A 20,926-nucleotide genomic window follows, 5' to 3' on the forward strand; every position below is an offset into this window, starting at 1 on the left:
TCGGTTGAAGTGTTGGACCTTGACGTTTAGTTTTCAGATGTTAGATTAAAAGGTTCTGCAAACTGTTCTCCTATTGTGTATTGTTATCACTTTAGTTTGGTTTCATGTACACTTGTTTTATTTTGGTTATTATTGTACCCGAATAATTTTTATTGAAGACCTCAATAAAAGCTTTATTGTTGCCTGGACTTTTTTTATCTGAATAGGAGTAGATAAAAAATAATTTTCATCATGCTTACCCAAAAAGAATAAAATAGTCATCATTACATGGTGCTTTACATGCAACAAAAGACATATAGCGTGCACCCATCCGCTGGTTGATTGCTAATGGACCAACAACTTTAGATGTAATTTACTTGCTCTTGGTACTTGTTGAAGAAAAAATTGTTTTAATTAAATTGTTGAATTTGGTCCCTGCATGAAAAAGAGGATGCATAATGGTGAAGCAGTGCCATTGATCATTATTTTTCAACATTCCAGTAGGAAAGCAATTGAAGAATCAGAGGATTTTCTATCTTCTATAAAACTGTTGCAGGAGTTCTATGTTTTTCTTAAAATTGACAAATGATTTTGAATACCAATCTAAAGAGTTTTTTGGAAAGGGTGTCCGGGCCAAAGCCCGACTAATCCCCGGCAAATTTGGAGGCTAAACATGGCCCCACTTAAATGTCGCCAACACTCCCCTCCCAGGGCTCGAACTTGGGTTCATGACTATGCCATGCCCAAGCCTTACCACTAGGCTGGAAGGTCTTTGACAATCTAAAGAGTTTTGCCGGCTTCATTTCATTGTAACTACTGCAAGGAGAGGGCTCTCCACCCATGAACAGTCAGCGATACCCATAAAGCTGTATAGGGTCTCATTTAGAGAAGACAGCCTTTTGTTTTTTAGGATCCCTAGACTTATAAGGTAAGGTACTCTGATGGTATTGGGCTTATATGTTATCTGAAGGATTATAGTTGTAGGGATTTGGGAAAAGCTAGGTGCTATCTCACTTTAAAGGTTTAACCATTTTAGGCAAGCTTCTAGCTGGATATATAGATGCTATGCACAAAATTCACTTATTTATATTTGATTGTGGAAGATTGCTTATCTTTATATTTTATAGTGATGAGCATGCAATAAATGTATTTACGGTTTATGAAGAGAGGAAAGTAATTTCATGTAACTAAATTCTAACACCAAGCACAAAGGGTTGAGTTGGACTGAATCAAGGTTATATGCTATGTATTTTAGTGTCAAATGACTGGGAGTTGCAGCTTTTATATTTGCGTTTATTGTTTCTGCCTTATCAGAATGCCGTAATAATATACCTTGATAAAGATGGCCAGTTTGACCCTGCATCTGCGCTGAGTTCTTACAGAAATATTTTACCTAATTACAGATATGGCAGCATGCTGATCATAACCGCACTGGCTTCCTTGGCCGTCAAGAATTCTATAATGCTCTTAAGCTTGTCACTGTGGCACAGAGTAAAAGAGAACTAACACCTGATATAGTAAAGGCGGCATTATATGGACCTGCTTCAGCTAAAATCCCTGCTCCACAGATAAATCTTGCAGCTCTTCCTGCCGCTCAACCAAATTCAATGGCTCCACGTCCTCCTACACAGCAGCCTGGAGTTGGTACTTCAATGCCTCCTCAAAATTTCGGGATAAGAGCGCAAGGGCCTCCAAATTCAATGGCTCCTTCTTTAGTGGCCCCACCTTCTGTGCAGTATTATGCATCTCAAGGAAATCAACCAATGAGGCCACCTCCTAGTGGTTCTCTTCCACCACAAGGTGTTGGGGGTCCAAATTTCCCATCAGGAGGTGGTCTTGCGGGTCCAGGACTCTCAAGCTCAAATGTCTCAGGTGATTGGCTTGGCGGCAGAGGTGCTGGGACTCCTGCAGCAACAGTGCAGGTCCCTAATAGCACAGTCACCTCTATAGCACCAAGGCCTCAAGATCCACATTCAGTCTCGTCTTTCATGACTCCTAGAGCACCAGTCAGAGGAAATGCAATTGTTTCTGACCCTATGTTTGGAGGTGATGTGTTTTCTGCTTCCCCATCTTTATCCAGACCACCATCATCCCCAATGCCTACGCATACTGCAAGCAGTGTACCTGCTTCTTCTGCCATTGTTCCTCCAACTTCTGAGCCCCAGATTCCAGCCAAGATTGACCCACTTGGTGCTTTGAATGCTTTTACAAGGCAGCCCACAGGGGCTCCGGTACAGCCAGCGGCACCCTCAGTTCCACGACCAAATCAACAGGGCCCAACTCAAAATACTACTTCATTTGGATCAGCTGGACTTTCAGTTGAGGCGAAAACTCAAGCTCCCAATCCATCTCAACCTCAGTGGCCAAAAATGACCCGGGCTGGCGTTAACAAGTATATGAAAGTTTTCATGGAAGTTGACTCCGATAGAGATGGGAAGATCACTGGTGAACAGGCGCGCAGTTTATTTTTAAGTTGGAGACTACCAAGAGGTAATAAAAATCTTACCCTAATTGTTCACTGAGCACATTCCGGAAACAAGTGTTCTTGTTATTTGTTGACTTCTCTCCTCTATTATCTTCATCTCTTAAATTTCTGTCCCACCACATGTGAGAGGGAAAAGTGGTTCTAAGAACATATTATCTGGAAAATAAAGCTCATTCCTTAGATAAGGCAAGTAACTAGACCAATAATTACTTGCCATTAAAATGAAAATCCCCAAGGATTGTCGCTTTTTTTGATCATGTCAAATATCCGATATTAACCCCTTTATCCTGAAAGAAGTGTCCTCTTTTGACTTTTGAAGTCAAACGGATCACTCTCTTCTTCAGAATTGATACTGTATATTTTGACCTTTAAGAAAAACTTTGTTAACTTTCATTATAAGACACAAGTACGGCTAACAAAAAGAAGCTTGTGCTGAAAATGTATGGTAGTTCGTATTGATTATAAATTTATCAAGTATTAGATTTTGCTGTTGAAGTCAAGAGAGGACACTCATTTTAGGACAGAGGTAGTACAAGTTGCAGCCCTGTTGAAATGTCGACAATAGTTTAAGTAGAGGTTGATTCCTTATGGTGAACTAAAATTTCCATAGTAACTTAAATAGAAATTGATTTCCTGGGGAACTTATGTGATTGTTTGGTGTATTGTTTTGTCTCCAGGGGTAAGACAAGATACCTCATGTTAACCACTTATTATCTCGGGTGTCCTTTCTTAATTGCGATTAGTAAAAGGAGTCACATGGTTATCTCGAAGAATGATCAACTCTTTGAGCTATCACATTTGACTTTTCATTCCAAGCAAACCATCATTCTCACGAAAATGCTACATAACATATGAGCTTTGAACGGATTGTGGCATCTTTTGTCCAAATCCAGCAAATTGTAGCGCTTCCTTTTCATATTTTTTCAAAGAACAATTCTTTGTTTAAAAGGACAATTCGTATATCAGGTTGGAAAATTCACTCTTTTTTTTAATTGATTCCAGTCCTTTACGTTTCACATGTGTGTTTGGGACAGAAGTCATTGAGCTTAATGGTTGCCGAAGAGAAATTCAATCAACAAGCCATATGTGCTTTCCTTTTGATTCATTTTTATGTTGCATGCTAGTACTAGAATTTGTGTGGTACTTAATGCTATCACAGAGGCATTGCCACCTCTATAATCACGGTTTTTGAGCAAATACATTGTGTTTGTCAACCTTCCTAGAAACCACCACTTAACTGCAGGAGTGACAACCATTTAGACGCCTAGGAATGCAAATAATTCTGTTTGGGCCTTTAAAGTCTGATTCAGCTCTTTTTGTGAGATGTTTGCTTTGTGCTGTAACTTCTTTCCAATAATAAATTGTATTTAACACTACAACACGAATGATGTTCTTTTTATCCTTTCACAGAAATTTTGAAACAGGTATGGGACTTGTCTGATCAAGATAATGACAGCATGCTTTCCTTGAGGGAGTTTTGCATTGCTCTCTATCTGATGGAGAGGTACAGAGAAGGGCATAATCTTCCACCGACACTTCCTAGTAACATCTTGCTGGATGAAACTCTATTGTCCCTCACCGGTCCACCCAACCCTTCTTATAGATCTGCTGGCTGGGTTGCTACTCCTGGTATTGCTTTACATTCCATTTATACATCATAATACTACATTTTCTGGTGGTCTAAGAAGGGAGCGGGGTAGGTGGTTAAATGAACTTCTAGCTCTTTATCACCCAAGCAGGAATTAGGTGGAAACATTGATGCTTCCATTAATGTATGAACTGTAATTATTTGGAAACAATGTGAACTTGAAATCAGAGATCTGATACTAATAAGGCCAGAGAGGGGGGGGGGAGGAGAGGGCGTTGGAGAGCAGTTGAGATTGGATATGGCGGCTTTAGACCTATCCGAAGGCATGACCTCAGATAAGAGTTTACATGACTAACGTAGAGACTCTGTGTTTGAGGGTTACTGTGGCTGGGGTAGAAAACAGACAACTACCTACCAGAGTTTAGGCCTGGTAACAATGACCTTTTTTGTTGACGCGGGGGGGGGGGGGGGGAGTCTGGAGTAGCTTTTGTGCGAGTTTATCCAAGTTGGGGTCTTTCGGTTTTTTCGTGTTCGGTCGATTAGATGTACCGTACTACTTCCTATGCGCTTACCATGTTGTTTACTGTATGTACCGTGTACGTGCACTTCATTATCTCTTCCAAACTTCATTTCTTGTTTTGTTTGGCTTTCTTTCTCGGGTAGCTTAAGATTCCAAAATTTTTGCAAAACATTTTTCTCAAAAAGGCGTTTTTTCAAGCCAGGGGTCTTTTCACTGAAACAACCTTTCTACCCTTTGGGTAGAGGAAAGATCTGCATACATTTGGCCCTCCCCAGACCCTACAGTGTGTTGGATTAATTGGGTTCGTTTGGTTTATTATTTCAATACAATTACCAAAATGACTAGTTTCATTGTTCCATTGATACAATTACTCAAGGAGGAACCCGTAAGATTCCTTCAAAGTTGTGAAAATTTGATGAAGACAAGTTGATTAATGCCTGCTTAAATCTTTTGCAAAGCTTAATTCAATCAGTAGATGCTAATTGAAGCACCAAGGGGAGTTTAACTCCTAGCCTGCGGATTAAGCTGCCTTAACTGATTGGAGTGGTGGGAGACGCTTAACAACTGGGCGACCTTAAGTGGAGTTTATTTATAACATTGGATATATCCATATCTTTTTCCGAATGTTATTTGACGTATCATCTTCAGGTTCTCTCCCACAGCAAGTGATGCCTGGTGCTCAACCAATGCAACATGCTGGTTTAAGGCCTCCCATGCAGGGAGCTTATCCTAGGGCTGATGGACAAATGCAGTATAATCAGAAGGGACCTGTGCCCTCCATGGATAGTTCTCATGCACATCAGCTTAGCAATGGTGATCAAAATGCATCTCACTCAAATTTTCGAGAGACAACTGAACCAGAGAAAGCGGTAAATATTTCTTCTTTCTTGATACATTTGGAACTTACCCTTTTTATTTGCTGTCAGTTTAAAATTTTGAATTTTTTATTTATTAGCTTAATTTATTCTTCTGCGGAGGGGTGGGTGTTGGTGAGGGGTCAGGAAGGCGATTGACTACTGCAGGCATTTTTTTCTGCCTCTTTTCGTCCTCAATTCTATTACCAGGCTTTGAGAAATTGTTACCCATGTTTATAGGCAACTCTTATTTTGATGTTATTCTAACAATCAGTTTAAAATTTTATCTGGTACTAGAAGTTAAATTTAGAAAGTTCTGCCCTTGGAGTATGCAGTTGATGCACTTTTAAGGGTCTTTGTGCTGTGATTATCGTTCGAATTTTAGTTGAACCATTCCCTTAGAGCTCTTATGCTTCTCACGTCTTATATGCCTTGGAATGTTCACTGTGGCTGGTTTCCATTGGTGTTGAAAGGTTGAAGATAAAAAGGTGATTCTGGATTCTAGAGAAAAGATGGCGTTCTACAGGAACAAAATGCAAGATCTTGTGAGTAGCCTTCTTCTCAATTTTTTGTCATTGTGCTTCCATATATATAATATGCTGTAAACTCCCTTAAAATTCATTGCATACAGTGATCTTGATATACATACACTATCTCCTCTCTCTCTCTCTGTCTGTTTTGCACACACGTATTTGTATTTACATAGATGGGAATGTGAGATGTGCGAGCTTCCTCAGTTACATTCATAAATACGGCATCATTTATGTTCTCGCATCCTATTTTTTACCAGGTTCTATACAAAAGCAGATGTGATAACCGCCTTAATGAGATTACGGAACGGGCTTTAGCTGATAAACGTGAGGTATTTTTTAGATTAGGCCGTGTCTTATTTCCATCTTTCAGCTTTCTTTTTTATTGTTCCTAGAAAGTTGCACCATTTTATTTCAGGCAGAGTTGCTTGCCAAGAAATATGAAGAGAAGTACAAACAGGTGGCAGAAGTGGCCTCTAAATTAACTATTGAGGAGGCATCATTCCGTGATATTCAGGTAGAATCTCCCTTCATGTTTTCTGACACAAGAAAATATTCCCGGACCTGTGAATTTACTGAAAGATCTTTATATAGTTGATACGACTACCCTCACTTAATAATAGAATGCTTTCGGTTTTTTCTACTTTGAATTTTTGGTGCTGATATACCGACCATTTTAGCATTTCTTAACACGAAATAAATGGGGCCCGGACTCACAGTCACATTACAGTACTCGTCACACCATATAGGACGTAATGAAGTTGAAAATGTTAAACTCGCCAACACATGGCATTCTGTTTTCACTTTATACTGTGATTTTAACTTGCAGTTTAGTTTAGTTTCACTTTTTTCTGATCGATGTAAAAGTACTTTATTAATTGAATTGAAATTCCTGTTGACATTCTTAGGAGAGAAAGATGGAGTTGAATCAGGCACTAGTGAAAATGGAACAGGGTGGCAGCGCTGATGGTATCCTTCAAGTAAGTTTAACTACTTTCATATGTTAACCCTCTGGCCCTTGAAAGGAGTTAATTTTAAACATATTCTTGGTCCATACATAGGTTCGTGCTGATCGTATACAATCAGATCTTGAGGAACTACTGAAGGCTTTAGCGGAACGTTGCAAGAAGCATGGAATTAATGTCAAATCAACTGCAGTTATTGAGCTTCCACAAGGTATCATCTTTCATTCCATGCCATCGTATGCATTGCTTAATCTTCCCGGTGACAATTATATCAAACCAATAAACCCAATATATCCCACTTGAAAGCAAGGTTGGGCGAGATGTATGCATATATGTTCTCTACCCCAAATGGTAGAGCCACCAGCAATTGTTCCCTAAAAAGTTGTCCTATCAGGATACCTCACTAGCAATAATCTCACAGTAGCATATTATGATAGTCCCTCCATCCCTGTATAAGGGGCTGTTTGGTCCATTTAAGTCCTGTATAGATAAAGCTGTCTGTGTGGATTATTCTGTTTGTATAGATAGGGAAGGTTTTTGTTTGGGAAGGTTTTTCATAGAAGGAAGGAGCTTCTTTTATTGGGAGGGGCAAGTTTGGGAAAAACTTGGCTTTCTGCATAAAACTCTCCCCTATTAACTTACTGAATAAGTCACTTTCTATATCATTAAGCCACTACCAAACAGCCATGTATAGCTGACCAAATAAACTGCGAGTTCCATTAAGCTCATTAAGCTGCTCACAAACAGGCCCTAAGTGTTCAATTTTCTAATGAAGTTTGTTCCAAAATAAGTGTCCACTTTCAAAAATAGATGGTTATAATTTACTAAATTTCCAATTCTACCCTTAAATTATGACGCATAAATAAGAGATGATGAGATGGGGAGACAATTTTCATCAAATGTAGTAAGGGTACAATTTTCAGCAAAAAGTGTAGTAATTATCAAGGGTAAAATTGACATTCATTTATATAGAAAGTCTAAAACTCTGCATTATAATTGTGAACATTTAATTTGGGGAGGAGGGAATGATAATACAATTTTGCCTTCTTGTTTGGCCACTTTTGTTTCTGAAGGCTGGCAACCTGGAGTTCCGGAGATATCTGCAGTGTGGGATGAGGAGTGGGATAAATTCGAAGATGAAGGTTTGGCATTCTTTCTGTTGGAGTTATTGTATATTTTCTGACCTTATTCTCTTCACTATAATTGCATTTTGCATTAAAAATAATTTGTAATGACAGGATTCTCATTTGATGTTGCGGTCCCTGCAAATGCCAAATCTACAACTCCTCAGACAGAAAATATGTCTCCTGTTGATAACTTTTCAGATTCATATTCAACTGCTGATGGGAAGTCAGAGAAGCTATTCGAGACTGAATCAGCATATGCACACAGCGAAGATGAATCAGCCAAAAGTCCGGCAAGCAGTCCCACGAGAAACAAAATATTTGAAAGTCCAACCAAGGAGGATTCTTATAGCCATTTTGGGAAGAGCTTTGATGCGGACACAGAAACTCAAAGGTAGCAAGTTGATTCGAAATTTATCGTTTAAATTAAAGAAGGTTCAATTGAGAACCTTAAATATTTTGAGAACGAGGGAACGAACTATTTCTTGAATTGTTCATGATGAATAACCCTAAAATTCTCATGAATATCATGCATTTTCATTATTCATGATGAATAATCCTGAAATATTACTAATCTTATTCATCATGAATAATCCATAAATAGTTGGTTAGCGGGTTCTCAAAATATTTCTCATTTGAACCCAACCCGTCTAAATTATTGCTTGCTTCATGGATTGTAGCTTGTGCAATAAGCATGTAACCATTACCTTGTTTGCTGAAAAGAACTAAACTTGCACAGATTATACCTCTTGTTCTCATTTTCCATTTCCTTTTGTATGAAAAACTGAGTGACATCTTTGTTTAGGAGCTTTGATGACCAAGGATGGGGTACTTTTGACAATAATGATGATGTAGATTCAGTTTGGGGAAATAACGATGCCACTAAGGTGAGATCCTTTTTTATATTTTCTCATTGCATTTAATGAATGGATGGTCGAATTTGGAGTAGAGGTCAGGTCTGAATACATCCCCAGGCCCCCGGGCCGTAACTCTGGGTGGGATATATCGGGTTAGGGGCTGTTTACCAGATTTTCTATAGAAGTTCTGTATGGATAAATTTGTCTGTGTGGATAAATTGGTGGTGTAATTTACTTTTTTATCTAAATCAACAGCCTGAATGACAGAAATGGCCGATTTACCCCTCAATATGAATTATGTGTTGTTAACTCTCGTAGGCTCGACTAATGTGGAGTCAACTCTAATAGATGCTAGTTTTTTTCTAGGATTGTAAGTGGTCAATCTGGTTCATTTTGGGACTTGTTACCGCTAATTGGTTCCAAGTTTTCCGAACTGGAACCAAACTGAATGAGTCAAGTTTTGGTTCTATTCGGTTTGGTTTATGATGTAAAGGCAAAGTTGGGGGTTCAGCTGCCCCCCATGATTTTCAAAAAACTTTCATCATAAATTTTATCTTTTATATATATAAGAGTTTAACCTCCATAGATTATAAATTTTATTTTTTTACATTATATGTTATAAATTTTATTTTTATATAAAAGCATTGTATTTATACATAAAATGCCTTGTTTTCTCATTTATTATATCTTATAGTGTTATGTTGATTAAATCCCGCCCCACATCACCAAAATTCCTGTATCGCCACTGCTCTCAAGCCCCTAAAGACGACCTTTTCATGGGATTTACGGGCCATTTGGTTTGGTTTTAGCGTAGTTCTGTCTGATCTTTTGGTTTGGTCTTTGGAGTTATACCCCTAATTTCCATCACTGCTTTATTTTTCACAGGATGCTGATCCTGAGAAACACGGAGAGAATTATTTCTTCGACTCCAGTAGCTTCACCGCAAGTCCAAGGAGAACGGATTCCCCTCAGGGCAGTAATTTCTTTCAGAAGAAGAGTCCATTTGGGTTCGATGATTCAGTCCCTGGCTCACCGGCTTCTAGAGCTGGCACCTCACCACGGTACAGTGTCGGAGGAGCGGAGAATTCTTTCTTCGATAGTTTCTCGAGGTACGACTCTTTCAGCGCTAATGAACGTGGTTCTACTTCTCCCCGGCGAGAAACCTTCACGAGATTCGATTCTATGAGCAGCACCACACAGGACAATAACTTCTCTAGGTTCGACTCAATGAGCAGCACAACACAAGACCGTAATTTTGCTAGGTTTGATTCCATGAGTAGCAGTACGGGGTTTGACCATGGCCAAGCGTACTCGTTTGACGACTCGGATCCTTTCGGGTCGAGTGGACCATTTAAGGTGTCGTCGGAGGGTCAAAGTGGGAAAAACGAATCCGACAAATGGGCATTCTAGTTTTTTGTATTGATGGGTCATGTATTTTTTTGTACTGGCTTGATAGTTTGTGTTTGTATCATTTGCTTCATCTTTAAATGCATTTCATGAAAAGTTCACAATGTTTCTTTTGATATAATTTTGACCAGAATCACCTATTTGTTTGTTGATTCTCATTATTATAAAATATTTGCCTTTTGATTTTCAGATGATTTTTATGCTTGCAATATTCATGGGTATTTTAGACATTTATCAGGCTTGACTTTTATTGAGGAGTTTTAAAGTTTAAAAGAAATGCCTATAATGCAAATGAAGTCTTAAGAAATACATAATTATTGCACCTTTTAATTACTAATGACACTTTTATCTTTCTCATAATTAAGGGTAGAATCGGAAAGTGGACACTTATTTTGGAATGGAGAGAGTACTAAATAAAATAATTATACCAGGTATAGTAATGTGTTAGTGTAAGGAGTTGTTTGGTTAGTTTTTCATTAAGCCTTATATGGATGAAGCTGTTTGTGTGGATTAATATGTCTATATAAATTGGAAATGTTTTTGTTTGAAAGAGTTTTTTACAGATGGAAGAATCCCTATTTTTTAATTGGGCAAAGACAAAGTTTGGAACAAGCTTGAATTTCCGCATAAAGCTCCCCCACCTAAAAGTTTATTGAATAAGTCATTTCTATATCATTAAGCCATTACCAAACATGTATTTATAGTTGACCGAATAAGTTGAGTCTCATTAAGCTGCTAACAAACAAACCACATAATATACACAATCTTGTATGACTTAGGGGGTGTTTGGGATTGCTTATTTAAAACAACTTATGTTTTTTTGTAAAGTGCTTATTAACTTATGTGGTATCAAACTGGAGTTTTGTAAAAAGTGTTGGATTAGCTTACAGCGGTACCAAACTGCAATAAGCTGATAAGTTGTTTTTTAGTGTTTGGCAAATTTTGCTTATATCTGTAAAATGACCAAAAAATACAGAGAGAAGATTGATGTTGTTATATGGAGAAGGGAGAAGATTGAGATCGATGTTATCTGGAGGAAAAAAGATAGGTATAAAGGGTAATAGGGTTAAAATGGTAAACTGGTAATAAGCAGTTTTTCATAAGTCAKGAYGRATTAACTTATMAAAAACTGCTTATTACCGGKTTGGCACCGGTATAAGCAGTTTTCTTTTTTCTTATCCAAACACTAGGTATTAGCTTATCACCGGTGCCAGACTGAAATAAGTCAATAAGCAGATAAAATAAGCAATCCCAAACATCCCCTTACTAAACTAGTTACACGTTCTTTTACACCCATTAAGTCATTTTGAAACACTCTCAAATTATCAAAATAAAATTAACCTAACCAAACCAAACCAAACTGTCAAATTGACTGCAGTTTAATACAACTGTGGCTTTCCAATATTTATATTTAACCATAAATTTTGCATGAACTAGTTGTTACATTTTCAAATATTTATATTTAACCACATTTATTTTAAATTTGCATGAAAATATTAAAAAGAATTCAGCAATGCATGCACCCTTTTAAAAAGGTATGACGTCATTCTCTGGAACGTTCTTACTGATCTCAAAAAGATTATAGAAATAAGTGGTCCCTGAAATCAAGCCCCACTCAGAACGACAAGAGTTGTGCGTAGTGGTTGAGGCCCAAGGGATGTGGTAGAATATCCCATCCGTAGTGGGTTCGATTCCAAGCATCCACAACAGTTATAGTCACTAAGTTTATTGTGATTGATGTCTTGCGGCTCTTGCCATCGCCATTTGCCCGGATTAGTTTCGACATAGCCCAGGACACCCTTAAAAAAAAGCTAAAAGCCATCTCTAAACCGATGACATAAACAATCAAAATCCTTTTGTTCATAGATACTATTACACAACTTATAAGATTCTTAGTTTGGTATTGATCAAAATCTGGAATCTGAACCGGAGATTTTGTTCTTTGGCCATGAATGTGTGCTTGGATTTAACTGTCTGATTACCCGTTGCTGCTCTTCATTTCCTTCTTTAATGCATCATGAGCTTTAAGAATCGATGAACGTACGTTTGCAATTTCCACAAGTGTTTCCAAGGCTGCAAACCAAACGACACAACAATTACGCTCATGGAAACATTGGATAAATGAAAGAACAAGATTTTATTGGTTTGGATGAGTTCTTCGTTTCTTTATTTTTTGAGGGTTCTCTCCCGAACTCATCCCTACATAAGGTCAGACTCTGGGGAAAACCGTAAAAAATGAAAAACTGAGGAACACCCTGGTAACCGTTCATCTGGATGCTATGCACATGTGCATACAAGTAATTTGTAAGCAATTTGTCCAGTATGCACATGTGCATACATGCATAAAACAAAAAAAAAACAGCTTAGATTACTAGTATGCACATGTCCGTACTGTCTAGATGAATGATTACCAGAGTGTTCCTCAGTTTTTCATTTTTTTTAGGTGTTCCTGTGGACCTCCCTCTCTCTCTCTCTCTCTCTCTCTCTCTCTCTATATATATATATATATATATATATATTCCTGTGGACCTCCCTCTATATACATATATATATATACATATATATATATACATATATATATATATATGTATATATATAAAGAGAGAGAGAGGCGGGTTCAGGGAAAACCACAAAACAAATGAAAAACCTTGGAACACTGCAAAAAAAATGAAAAACAAGGGAACACTGCAAAAACATGAAAATTTGAGAAACACCCGGGTAACCATTCATCTCGATAGTGAACGGTATGCACATGTGCATACACGTAAGCAATTTGTCCGATATGCATATGTGCATAAAAAACAATAAACAACTTCAATTACTTGTATGCACATGCGTGTACAATCTAGATGAATGGTTACCAGAGTGTTCTTCAGTTTTTCATTTTTTTGGGGTTAATTCTAGTCAAATAGCTTTGGGAAATTTCACCTGTTTCAAATGAAAGTTGAGAAGCCCGAAGCTTAGGAGAAACCAAAGTTCCAAACACTGATAGTACTTTCACTCGTTCTTTTTGAAGCTACATACACAAAAAACGTAAGATACTTGAAGGAAATATAATTAAGAAAGAACACTGTTTCTCTAAATAAAATAGCAACAATCTCCTTCCAATGCGGAATGAATATAGTAACCAATGATTCACTTCTCAAATCATTGTACTTGACTTTTTGATGCAAAAAAGAAGCCTGGACTTTTCAATGAATGAGCGATTATGAACAAAAAGTGTGACTACTTATGCATTTACACTACCATAATTCATGAAAATAGTTAATATCTCCACATGTATTGTTTCTTTTGTATGTTCACAAGATGAAAAAGTAGATTGCAGCACTTTCTTTTTGGTAACCTATGATTTTGGTACATAAAGATTCTCTAATGATAATACACGGCCGACAGTGAGGTAGCCAGGTGAAAGAACTGTGGAAGGTTTTAGAGTTTTAATTTGACATAAGTAATGTAGTAATTTACCAATCTTGTCCCATCTCCCTGATTTTTGTTCACCCTATTTTTAGTGAGATAAAAAATGCATTTTGTCCCACTCAGTCGATGTCTAGTCCTTGTCTAATGTCGCACCAAATGTGGGACAAGTTTTTTTTGTCCTTTCCCTTCTGTACTGCGTATCAAAAGCACCCTAAGAGGGCTATTGCTTCAGTGCAGTTTTGTAGATGGCACTCGTTGTTTAAGAGAAATATTTTAACCAAATGTCTTTAATACTTTCAACATTAGCAAAGTAGGAGACTCTTGGCACGCTAGAACAAAATCATCAACCTTTGGTAATAGTAACAGTGTGCAAGTAAATTTACCAAAAAGAAATGTTGCAACTATCATAGGAGATCACGAAAAGGGAAGTGTTGCTTTGAATGCAATGACCAGAGCATGTCTATCGTCATTACGTGAAGTTGAAACAGAACTCAGGATCACATTTATTCACTTACAGTGCTCTCTGTTTTACACAGTGGTGCATTAGTTTTAGATCCGTTGCTTTCTGGTGATGGGGTGTTAGTTTCAGATCTGTTGCTGCTTTCCGGTGAACTCTCTTGATTTTCTTAGCAAAATCGAAAAACCAAGAAATAAACTACAATAAGTAGTCTGAGCATATGAACAATAATAATGCTGAAGCCAGGAATTATAACAGACCTACAATCTATGCTTTGGAATCCTTCAGAAAGACTCCAATCATTATGGAAAAAGAAGATGCATGTAGAGTCTTCCAAATCAGAATAGTTAAGTTTGGACTTCAAAATTGTAGTGGATTCACAAGTTTTTAAAAAGAATCATTGTCATCATATTTTGTACAAGTGATACAGATAAAAAGAGCTACAAACGAGTAACAAAAATAAAATCAACTTTGTATCTGGTAAGAAAAAGATTTGGGTTTGGTTTGTAGCAGTAAAAAAATCTCTTTTTTACTGAATAAAGAAAGAGATTTTTTGCTTGTAAATTAAAGGAATGCATTAAAGGAGTGGTTTAAAATGTAGTCGGTTGATCTCCAAAAACTACACCAGTTTTCAGAAACAAAGGAAGCATCGCACTAGTGGAGTTAACTTGGAAAAACCATCGGTTTTGATATGGAACATATGACTATGCGTTGTTTCACTATATTAAACCGCTTCCACAAAGCAATATTATATCATAAAAACTGTTTACCAGAATCCCGAGGTGAAGCATGAGGCCCGAGCTTTGGACTGCTAGAATTTTCTTTTAAATGCTCATCTTCATTGTTTTCCTTCTCCAGTGGGGAGTCTTTATCGTCAGAAGATGCCCATTTGCATAAACTGAACAGCGGTGACTTCTTTACAGAGCCAGCTAAAGCAGAGAGCAAATTAGTAAACATGTCATGCTTGAAAGCTCAAGTACTCAATTCGGCCCAAACAACACACAATTCAGAAAAAAAAACTAGAAACAATAACAAGAATCTATGGATTTGGACCAACAGTATGTTACTTCCTGTGCATCACAAAAGTTGCCACAGTTTCTATTTTGGGATGTGTATTTAATTACAACGTTGCAATATTGGCATAAACTTCAAGCTAAAATTAATTGCTTCACCATTGCAATGAGCGATGAGATTTAGTTTGGTTGACAAAAGTTCAAGGTAAAATTACTTGCTTTATTTATATTACCATTACAATTTATTCATATTCTTTCCCTCTAGTGTAGAGTGTTTTAGACATTTGACTAAAATAATCAAATACTTCCACAATTATGTCAAACATTGTAATAGTTTGGGACACAGGAACTACAATCTACTTCATGTTACATATCATGTCAACTCTTGAAACATCTTGTTTTGAAGTGAAGAATTTTACATTTTTCCCTTTACTATAGCTGAACAGAGGAGGTGTTCTATTAGAACATCTAAGATCACGTTCATTTTGACAACATGCAATCTCTAGGATGACTTTAACCTTGCAAACTTTACAACCTGTCCTATCAACTCTTAATTGGCAAAGAAGTGCTTAAAATTTTATTATTAGGCACAATAGTAGAAGCAATCCCTGTTTTTTTTTACTAGTATATCTCAACAAAAAGTTCATCAACTACCTAATAAGCTAGACTAATATCAATTACATCCTATCCTCCGATTGTCATCCAAATTAACAAGATAAAGTCAAGACTGGGATTTCAATTAGTCAATAACTTGAAAGAAGGTAACTGCTTGTGAACCAAAGAATAGGCCATCAACTATTAGGCACCACAGAGAAGATGCAACTGACATCGTGTGAGAATCTAAGCATTTATATGATAGATACTTGTGTTGAGGTATGCAAGTGAAAACCATGAAAATTGAATTATCACTTCTTTTTCTAGTTTGCCTTATAATCATTGTCAAACGTTCTTTCCCCTTTTTTGTTGCCTTTGTCATGGATTGCAAATTTCACCACCCCAGCACCAGCAGATGACTTATTCGACCACCTGACAAACATTCTCAAAGAAAGGCTCCATGGCTGTGTAGGTTTTTCTAGGAATTATAAGTTTCTCCCGAGTTTCTTGGATGGCCTTGTGCCCATAGCATTCTCTTTAGGTCTCTAACTCTTATAGAAATGTCCTACATTCTGTGACCTAGAATGTTCCTTATATCCTTTTAAGGAGGTGGGCACTGCTAGAGAAAATTAGCACATTTGTAAACCATACAAAAACCAATCCAACAAATGATTCAAGAAAATCTCTAGCCATACTGGCTTCTTTCTTAGAAATATTGTGTGCTTCACTCTTCTTCCTGTAAATAAACAATCTAATCTGATAGAGCATCGTCAAAAGCAGGCAAGGTGCCAACGCTCAAGGCAATTTAGGCAAAAACACCATCCATGTGACAAGGCCAAGTCAACATCGTAGATAGTAGAAACGACAACAAGAACTAGAGAATAAAAATAGGTGATTTGGGGGGGGGGGAGAGGGTGATGAATACCATTGTCATAATCCACTTCCACCGTTGTAGCAGCAGAATGTGGTTTAAGGTTAAGCAGGGCACTGTTTACACGTGAAGCACCCATTGAATGGCGAGCACTAGCTAATTCCAGCCATCCCTGTGAATCAAATAATCAGAAGCACTTGATTCTGTCAAGAATAAATTCCATTTTGTCCAAATAGAGGCAAATCTATGTAAACAATTGGACGTATATAACCACAATTTCCATTCAATACGAAATCCATTCAATAGTATTGAAGCTTATGGTACCAATAAGATGGGAAGAGTAACATCATTTGTGAAGAAGCCTCCATTTCTAAATCGAATGGCAATCAACCGTGGGATAAGTAATCGTTATGATGGAAATTAAATTAAGAAAAAGTAAGAATGCTTGAAATAAATGGACAGATAATCCCACATCTCAACCAGTACAGGAAAAACCAACAGCACATCTTACAGTCCTATGAATTAGTACTAAAATCTAAGGGAATCAACAGGCTACAAAAAAAATAACTTCTTTTTTGAGCAAGCATGAATCATTCTTCGTATTGAATATGAATACAGTCAACCTCTTGAGCATTAGAGGCTGTACTAATGAAATTTAGTAATATATAAGCTGCCACGGTTACTCTTTACACTTTAACCATACATTCTGCCTTAGTACTTTGGTGTGTCAGGAATACTAAGTCAGCCTAGAAGTGCCGAAAGGACATGTATGAAGAACAAACAAAGATTGTTGCAAATACCAAAGGTATTCTAGTTAATTTTAGTACCGGTCTTTGGTGGATACCTTATTGGCAGTCCAGCAAGGGCCATACTGATGTGGCTTGCATCATAGAAATCATTCGGCTTGTCACATAAAGCTAGTAAATTTAAGTATTTAATATTTATACACGGCAAATACACACGCACACTCCTCACCAGAACTCCTCACCTTTGGTGAGGTTTGAACCCAATACCTCTTAGGAGGTTGGGCTCCGGTTGGGCTCTACCGGTAACATGGGTACTGCATGGCCAATGACCCTTTAGCACACATAAAGCTAGTTTTCAACAATGTATTATCCCTTTGCAATAAATACCTCACATTACCTCACAAGAGAGGTATCGATGTAAGTAGAACACCTTCATGCATTTGCGCCAAGTCACAAAAGGCAAGAAAAAAGCCTACCAGATCCCAAGAAATGTGCATTTTGGACCCTAGGCATTGAGACAAACTCAACAAAGAAGACAACTGAGGACAACTGCAGCATTACTTGGAGGGGTAAAAGTGTGTGACATATGTATTGATGGATCGATTCAAAAAGCAGGATTAGTCTGGAATGAGAAGAACAATGTGAACAAAACTATATTGAACTTGAGCTTGTGTAGCTCTACACAAAAACCTAATAAAGCCCATATTTAACCTAATTCTATCTGCTAGCCAAACCTATAACTGCTCAAAAAATTAAAAATCAAAAACGATTATTCTGTAAGTATGGCCAGCAAAATGTATTTATAGCAATTTTCAGATATTTAATGGAATCATCAAAAGAAGTGCAAATTTTTTAGAATTCAATTCAACCAATTTAGGACCTAGGTGACAAAAACGAATACGAACAACAAATTCACCTTTCACTAACAAAACTGAGTAGATCATATTATAAACGGAACAAATCAAACAATAACCTATAGTATAAACTTATCAGAACACCATGAAGATCGAATCTTGAATTCGTTTCAGAAGCGGTCATTCAGTACCTGACGAAGAGTGGAAGATAATGTTTCAATCAAAATGAGATAATTATCCACTGAATCAAGAAAAAATAGCGTGTTTTCATCTAGTCCTTCTACTTCCGTTATTGACAGTCGAGAAATTTGAGTATCTGCAGCTTCAGTTTCTTCTCCCATGGCGGCAAATCATTCCTGATTCAACTGCGCCTCTTTTTGCTCTCCCTGCACGGAAATTCAGCCCATCTGCCAAATCACGTCCCGCATCTATTAGGTTATTACAACTTAAACCCCTCTATATCTATTCATATTCAAACTCTCCCCTCTTATAAAAGTCAAAAACCGCACTCCACGTTATGTTTTCTAATTAAGGGTTAGGTTCTGTAAGAATTAGAGTTACAGTGGGAAGAGATCTTCTTTTTTAATAAATTTTAATTAAATCAACATTAATGAAAAGCATTGAATTAATTTTTTTAAAATATATTTAATATGTAGACTATATAAGATAAGACGAAACAAAAAAGAATAGTTTTATGCTTGAAATATCATGGATAAAAAGAACATAAAACAAAAAAACTATTTTTAATTTTCATGGAATAAATTTTAATATTTCTTATTCCAAAAAAAAATGTTAAAATAACAATTTTACCCTTATTATTTGTTTCCAATAGAAAACCTAATTCATCCATCGCCTGTATCCTCTTCTTCCACATTGAAACATTTAGGGGGCTGTTTAGCGGTTGCTGAATAGTTTGGTGCAGAATGGTTAAGAGGGCCAGAATGGTTAAGTGCTGAATGAAATAATGTTGTTTGGTAACTGTTCTTTGAATGACAACAAATTACCATTTTAACTCTCTATATGATTTAATACTAAATGAATATAGTTGTTTGGCAGAAAAACTATGCAAACATATAAACAAACAATAGCATAAAGTAGCATAAAGTTTGGACAATTACTAACCATAAGCAACCATAACAATTACTAAAGCGACCGTAAGCAATTACCAGCCATAAGAAACCAATACCAATTAGAGATTGTGATTGCATATGAAGACCGAACCCATGGATAGCACACTCTCATAGATAAGTCTATGGAAGCTAGGTCAGCTTTCAAGCCATGGATAACACCAAAGTGCTGGAAGGCATGCTGGCAGCCTAGTCAAATTGGATGTTGGGTGCAATGGCCACGGCCCAGCTAGTCAAATTGGCTGTAGATGGAAGGGGCAGAGGGGAACCAGGCTTTATTAGAGTTGGAATAAGTGACAAATTGGCTATAGATGCTCCAACCATGGGTGTTCACTGGGCCTACAAGCTTTAGAACAAAAAACCCTCTTGTGAGAAAACTCTACTTTCATGTTGGCTTCCTTAAGTTTTCAAAGTGCCTTCAAGTAAGTTCTTCTAACTTCAAAACTATTCTACTAAAGCAGCGGAGATGGAAGGGGGAGCAGAGGGGAACCGGGCTTGATTAGAGTTGGAATAAGTGACAATAATATTTAATGTCAAACAGCCCCTAAGTTCATCCACAATGTGATTGCAGAGGGAATAAGCATTTCAAACAGGCAACAGCCCTAAGTTCATCGACATTGTGATTGCAGAGGGAAGGAAAAAGGAGACAGAAGGGAAATACCTGAAATCGAGTGGGAGACGATGGAGAAGACGACGGAGACGATGGAGAAGACGACGGAGACGATGGAGAAGACGCTGGAGAACACGATCGAGTGGGATGATGAACGACGATCTCGCGTGGGAGGAGAGAGCGGCTGGAGACGTGTGAGGGTAATAATGGAACAAGTTAGGGGCTGTTTGTTTGGCTCTTAATCAGTAAGAGGTAAAGAGTGTTTGGCCAAAAAAATCAATCCTCTTGATGATTACATAAGTCTTTTAACCATTTTATGTTCAACCCTTCACTAAACCATTCAGATTTATTTTTTCCAAGTTTGCCCCCTCTATACAGCACGCCCTTCACATCGCCTCCCACCCCCACGATCGTTGGTCTTCGTCTTCCCCCTCCCCGATCATCGCTCTTCCGGTTGCCATCTCCGGTCGCTCTTCCGGTCGCCGTCTCCGGTCTTCCAGCAGCTCGTATTTCCTCGCTTCCTACCGTATTTCCTCGTATTTCCGTCGCCGTCTCCCCTTCAGTCATAAGGTTCCTTTTTCTTTCTTTCTTCTTCTTCATGTGTGGTGAATGATTGTCTTTGATGTAGGCTTGATCTTATTTGCAACTAATTGATGTTCAGACTTTTGGTTGATCATGATTGACCTAATTCACAGCCTTGACTGGGATTTGATAGGACAATTGTAACAGGATTATGGATTATTGATGATATAACTAGGGTTTATAGCTTAGTGATATATGTGCATTGATGATTGCTTATTAGGCAGAGGGACCAGAAGGAGATCTAGATGAAGTTACACACAGGGTTTATTTTGATGTTGAGATTGGTGGAAAGCCCATGGGTATGTTCAATTGTCTGCACTCTTTGTATATACATTGTTAAATTGGC

At 37.5% G+C, this 20,926-nt stretch overlaps 2 protein-coding genes across 3 annotated transcripts in view; one reads left to right on the forward strand and one right to left on the reverse strand.

The window, feature by feature from the left end:
• LOC112508125 (epidermal growth factor receptor substrate 15) overlaps positions 1-10,503 on the forward strand; it is a 23,374-nt gene extending 12,871 nt beyond the window's left edge. The window contains exons 2-13 of the mRNA XM_025112909.1: positions 1,383-2,469; positions 3,875-4,093; positions 5,221-5,441; positions 5,900-5,971; positions 6,217-6,288; positions 6,375-6,473; positions 6,865-6,936; positions 7,018-7,132; positions 7,995-8,063; positions 8,160-8,439; positions 8,851-8,932; positions 9,788-10,503. Coding sequence (XP_024968677.1) covers positions 1,383-2,469; positions 3,875-4,093; positions 5,221-5,441; positions 5,900-5,971; positions 6,217-6,288; positions 6,375-6,473; positions 6,865-6,936; positions 7,018-7,132; positions 7,995-8,063; positions 8,160-8,439; positions 8,851-8,932; positions 9,788-10,312 — 2,913 coding nt within the window. The 3' untranslated portion in view covers positions 10,313-10,503. The remainder of the gene's footprint in view (positions 1-1,382; positions 2,470-3,874; positions 4,094-5,220; positions 5,442-5,899; positions 5,972-6,216; positions 6,289-6,374; positions 6,474-6,864; positions 6,937-7,017; positions 7,133-7,994; positions 8,064-8,159; positions 8,440-8,850; positions 8,933-9,787) is intronic.
• A 1,465-nt stretch (positions 10,504-11,968) lies between these two features.
• On the reverse strand, positions 11,969-20,155 carry LOC112527418 (coiled-coil domain-containing protein 115). 2 transcript variants are annotated; one of them, XM_025138076.1, is made up of 7 exons: positions 20,050-20,155; positions 18,453-18,668; positions 16,716-16,833; positions 14,954-15,112; positions 14,242-14,351; positions 13,238-13,325; positions 11,969-12,382 (listed from the first exon to the last, which is right to left on the reverse strand). In XM_025138076.1, the coding sequence occupies exons 2-7, from the start codon at positions 18,600-18,602 to the stop codon at positions 12,288-12,290; spliced, it is 720 nt and encodes a 239-aa protein (XP_024993844.1). In that variant the 5' UTR covers positions 18,603-18,668; positions 20,050-20,155; the 3' UTR covers positions 11,969-12,287. The 2 variants fall into 2 exon arrangements, with proteins under 2 accessions (XP_024993844.1, XP_024993853.1); XM_025138085.1 differs by lacking the exon at positions 20,050-20,155 and having other exon boundaries at positions 18,453-18,688.
• Positions 20,156-20,926: the final 771 nt, after the last annotated feature.

This window comes from Cynara cardunculus (genome assembly GCF_001531365.2).
Source record: "Cynara cardunculus var. scolymus isolate 2C chromosome LG 1, CcrdV1, whole genome shotgun sequence".
Lineage (NCBI taxonomy): Eukaryota > Viridiplantae > Streptophyta > Magnoliopsida > Asterales > Asteraceae > Cynara > Cynara cardunculus.

Excerpts from the sequence above, each read along its gene's own strand:
- LOC112527418 (XM_025138076.1), bottom strand. The coding sequence starts at position 18,602 with ATGGGAGAAGAAACTGAAGCTGCAGATACTCAAATTTCTCGACTGTCA. Across the intron at positions 15,113-16,715 it reads GGAAGTGGATTATGACAATG|CTGGCTCTGTAAAGAAGTCA; the intron begins GTATTCATCACC and ends TCTCTGCTTTAG. Across the intron at positions 12,383-13,237 it reads TCAACTTTCATTTGAAACAG|CCTTGGAAACACTTGTGGAA; the intron begins GTGAAATTTCCC and ends TTTGGTTTGCAG.